Consider the following 5,180-nt stretch of genomic DNA (forward strand, 5'->3'; position numbering starts at 1 on the left):
CGTTCCCTGGCTGAAATATGTTCACCAGTTCTGGCCCACCTTCTGGCATCTTGAAATCAAGGTTCACTGACATTACCCCCTCTTTCATCACTTCTTCAGCCCCAGATCCATACTCCAGTGGTAGATATAGCAGACCTGCCAATACCACCACAAACAGCGTCTTAAGCCTCCACCACGATGAGTTGAGGTCGATTTCTTGGTGCATACCAACAAGCCCGAGCCTCGTAGAACGCAACCTCAGCCCTGGTTTCCTTCTTACTTTCAGGCCGTAATACGCTGCGTTCGCGTAGTTGGCCGCCAGCTCCAGGACAGGCGACAATATGAAACTGACAAGAACGAACTTGACTACATTCCACATTGAAATTTCGATGTGCGTGCGCATTCTGAACGTCGGTAACGTTTCACACGGCGGTCTCGACAGGTGTAGACTGCGATTCCCCGCGTAACGAGGGGTGAAGCTGTAGGGAAAGCACTTTCACCTTTTGCAGCCGACCTTCTCTCGCGTAGCGACCACAAATGGCGTGACCTGGGTATGCGTTGTATGTAATGTAGAAGGAGGGGGGAACAGGAAAGCGCGTTTCGCTGCTTTGAGGAGAAAGCGACCTGCCATAATCGTGTTAACGCCAGGAATGAGCTCTCAAGAATCGTGGTATTCCTGCGCGCGGGCATGGTCTATGTGTGTGTGGGGAACAAATATCTCTTTCGTGTACCGCAAGAAGGGTGTTACCAGGACATGCATGTACTGGGCTGTGCGAAGGTGTGTTCCACAGTTCCTTTGTCTAGTGACAGTACAGAATATGCTGCCTGTAGAGCGATACATTGAAGGTTGGCATTTACAACGGCCGGCGTTGGGTGACTATTGAATGAAGGAGAAGACTTTGTGGTTCCATCCAGATAGGTCAGCACAGTAGATAAGGTACAGCCACATAGGGCACTACAACTCAGCACATAAAGTCACCGCCGGCCGCCGTCCCCCCAGGGGTGAGAGGGCCATCGGTGTTCATGGCATCACAGACTTGAATTCATCGCCAGGTAACAATGAACCTTTTTTACCGGTGCGCTGCTCAGAAAGATTTTTCAGAACCCCTAGTACGTGTACTGTACAGTTGTGAAAGCCAATCTTAGCTTTGGATCAGCGATCGAAGATCGGCAAAGAAAATGCAGGAAACCATCTCCGTACGTAGGCGAAGCTATACTATGAGGTGAAAGGGTGCTTATACTGTGGCAGACACTGGCAAAGGACGCGTTTCAAAGTAGGAGCTTAGTTATCGACGACAGAAAGGGCATGGCAGCGGCATTAATGCGACGAGCAAATGAGTTGCGAATACAAGAACGCGTTGGAGCGGAAGCGGTGGTAGTTCACAAGCTATGCGCGATGGAATGTAAAGAAGGCAAGATGCGGCATTGAACATACACTGACTCCGGACGCAATTCGTACTAAATGTTAGCCAGTTGCAAACGGAGGAGAGCAGGCGGCAGCATAGTATTTGAACGGCAGTAGAACGTAGTAATGAAAAGGAGACAGGCACAAGCCCAGCTGCATTGCTGACCGACTCGCTTTCCTCTTTATCGCCACAACCAACCCTGAGGCCGTTACCTCAAGAGTTACCTCCGTTGCAGCTATCATCGTTACCCGTCCAGTGCCCGTAGGCGTCCAGCTTCCGATTCCTGATCTAATCAAGATTAACCCTTTTCAACAGTACCCTTACTGTATTGCTGCGGTGCATTGAGTACAGTCGCAAGACGTGCTTGCCTCTAAATATTGCCCGCCATTCAAGAAAATTTTCAGATGTATTTATAGAACACACAGCCACAGACTTTCTATGGCACGTATCACCTAGTGCCCAAATGTGGGTCAGTAGGGTAATTTGGGTCGGATTTTTCATAAAATTTATGGAGCTTTTATCATAGTGGACCTTTAGACATCAAAGATTAGGCCGCAGCGCAGAATCCATTGGGATTGGCGCCGTTCTGCCACCAGAATTCGAATTTTTGGCGCAAAGTCCAGTGGGAAACGGAGCCATCACGCCTGACTGTGAACGATTGTTCCACAACAAAGCCGAACTCCACATCTCAAGACCATTAAGCCTCCTTTTCCATTTCGGTTACTGGCCAGTGCGATGAGACCAGGACCATGGCGAGTCAACGCTCCAGCGCCTCCCATCCAAAAGCACCGTACTAGGCAGCTTCACAATGCATGCCTTGCCGCTCGCTCTTCCAAAATGTCTTGGCGTCAAATCGCCAAGACATATGGCATACCTAACACGACGTTCCAACGCGCTATGAAGCGCAGCGTCACTTTTAATGACGAGAGATGCGGACGAAAACCAGTACTGTTCACTGAGGAGGAGCAAACTATCAAGAAAGCGGCACTCGAGTTTTCACGAAATGGCACGCCTTTGTCAAGAGAATGTCTCAAAGACTTGGTTCAAATGTTTGTAAACAGTCTGCCATTGTCTCATCAGAATGCTTTACCGTTTAAGGATACCAGAACTGGAGATAGTTTTGTGCGCAACTTTTTGAATCGACACAAAGAACGTTCCCTCAAACGCAGAGCGAACCTCGAAAAACCGCGAGCTGATGCCATGTCCCCTGTCACAATGGCAGAACACTTCGCGCGGCTTCACCAAGTGTACAGAGAGTACAAAATAACGAGTGCTCAACAAATATTCAATCTTGATGAAAGTGGGTTTTCTATGAGAACTGTGCATCGTAGCCGAACAAAAGCGGTGTTCGAGCGCACAGCTCGCAGCAATTCCAAAGAATTGAAATGGTCAAAAAACGCTGAGCATGCGACCATAATGCCGGTTGTATCTGCAGATGGGCGGGTGTGGTGCCCAGTTGCCATTCTTCCAGGAAAACGGTCGAAATACCGGATCCGCGCGGATGGAAAAAAAGAAACACCGTCTTGCTACCTTCCATCAAACGCCTACACAAGCTACCGAGATCCAGCCGGAGTTGACGGAGCAATTTTCTACGACTGGGCGCAGAAGTTTGTAACGGAAACAACACATTTACGACAAAAGCATAAAAACATTGTGCTCACGTTTGATGGTTATGGAGCACACGTTTCATTGAGAGCGCTCAAGGTTTTGAAAGAAAACAATATTGTCGTCGTCGGACTGCCTGCACACACCAGCCACAGGACGCAAGTACTCGACTACTCAGTTTTTTCTTCGTTCAAGACGTTTTTTCGCAGTACATTGAACCGTCGAGCTATTGGTGCCACCAATGAATGCCGTAATGACATTTATACGCTGTGCGAGATGCTCCACGAGGCGTACAAGCGATCTGTTACGTACAACAACATTGTGTCTGGGTTCAAAGCGTGCGGCATCTGGTGCCCAACGCGCAAAGACATCGTACCAGAAGTAATCAATGCAAGTGATATCACTAACTGGCAGGGGTATGAAAGCCAAGCAGCAGCTCACCGCGGGTATCAAGAACTGGTGGACAAGTTCAAGCGGAGCAAAAATTTGCTCGTGTCGGATGGCGAAGTTCTTAACAGCGGTACGATTAACACGACAAGCGGTGCGCTGCTTACGAGTGAGGACGTTTTGGAAGCATTGCAGGCTAGGTCGGATCATCGTGCTGCAGAAGAGCAGGCCCGCAATTCGCGAGCTGAAGAGGCGTGTCAGAGGCGGGCGATCAGGATCGCACAAGCCGAAGCGACGGCGAGAGAGAAGGAACTGGCCGCGCAGCGGAAGGCGGCTCATGATCGCTGGCTTTCTCAGCGCTCTAGTCGTCAGAGGCAACTGGATGAAAACCGCATCGCGCGGAGGCAACTGGCAAAGATGAAAGTGGCCGCCATGTCATCGGTTAGCATCGTTGCTGAGTAAAAAATAAAAAAGAAACAACTTTTTTGATAATCATTTGACCCAGTATTCCGCAATATTGGGCTTTTCAGGGGCTATCAACAACTCTTTTAACTACCGTCCCAAAATGGCACAACGTATCAGGGACTTTTTGCTCACGCGCGGTCCACAGGGCAACAAGGCTGTGGCTAGTTTGGCAAGGTTTCGACGGTAATGGGCACCGAGAAGTTATTTTTTAGTTAAATGTGCGTCGTTGACCCACAATACCACACCCGATGATACAGCACACAGATTTATTGCACCGTGATTAGTTGATCCCTTTGCTGTTGTACCGTTGAGTGTGCAGTACGGAGCAGCTCTGCTAATTTTCTCGATTAAACTGCGGCTTCCTGTTTTAACACCAGCTGGGGCCGTAAGGGGCAAAGTCGGGTCCGACTAGGGACCGCTGTGATAAACACCTTGGAACGCAGTAAAGTTTTACGGGATGAACATCCTTGAAGGTTATTACTGTAAGAATTATGAAGTATAAGGCGTTTCCAGTGTAATCTAGAATTATCGGGAACTGTTGAGGACGTGTAAGCAACGGTGCTGTACTGCGCTGTACCTTGCTGTCAGAGTGAACTTCATGAGAATAAGTTTTTAGGCCGCTATTAGCTCCGTGTTGGAATTCATCACAACCGTGGCATTTTGGTCATGGTGGAGCTGCAAGTGAAGTCGAAATCGTGGTCAGACGGGCCAAATTATTAACCGCATCAGAGAAACAACTTTGTTGGAGGATCGTGTTGGAATGTGAACGACTCTATAAGCCAAACAATTGTTACATATTCATGGGCTGGGTGCGCGCTTACTGTAAATAAAAGATGGAACGGTCTCGATAGAGCATTCCTGCACATCCAAGTTCCGGGCAAGATTCCTTCAAATGTTTTTAAAAGGCCCAAGAGTTGACTATATTCTTTCGCTGTTTTGAAAATGTCCTGAACTCAGGGGAAAACTTGGAAATCAGGGAGAACGAGCCCTGAACTCGACCTGTCGTATTATGATAGCCGTCAAAAATTGTGAATTTGGAAAGCCTGGACCTTAAAATGGGTCATTTTTACTCACTTGTTACAACGGCTAGGGCTACATCAAATTACAGATTTTCAGACAGGAGGTCAAACTACTATTGGGTGTTCCATGCCCGTGGCGTGAAATAACATACGAGAGAGGATGACTGTAGCGACAGTGGATCATCATAGAAAAGGGGTGATAGAATCGCAGTAGACGGGGACGTTGACATGCCTGCGCATCATTTTCGATAATCCGTGCGCGGCGAGCGCAGCGGCGGGTTACTGTATAGCAGCATATGCATGCACTTCGCAGCATGTG

At 48.6% G+C, this 5,180-nt stretch overlaps 1 protein-coding gene across 1 annotated transcript; it reads left to right on the forward strand.

The window, feature by feature from the left end:
- The first annotated feature begins 2,282 nt into the window (after positions 1–2,282).
- On the forward strand, positions 2,283–3,839 carry CHC_T00002286001 (hypothetical protein). The gene has a single exon (XM_005713179.1). The coding sequence runs from the start codon at positions 2,283–2,285 to the stop codon at positions 3,837–3,839; it is 1,557 nt and encodes a 518-aa protein (XP_005713236.1).
- The last annotated feature ends 1,341 nt before the right edge of the window (positions 3,840–5,180 follow it).

The sequence above is a fragment of the Chondrus crispus genome, genomic scaffold (assembly GCF_000350225.1).
Source record: "Chondrus crispus Stackhouse genomic scaffold, scaffold_133, whole genome shotgun sequence".
Taxonomy (NCBI): Eukaryota; Rhodophyta; class Florideophyceae; order Gigartinales; family Gigartinaceae; genus Chondrus; species Chondrus crispus.

What these genes read in the sequence shown, in the direction of transcription:
- CHC_T00002286001 (XM_005713179.1), top strand. Translation starts at nt 2,283, where the DNA reads ATGAAGCGCAGCGTCACTTTTAATGACGAGAGATGCGGACGAAAACCA.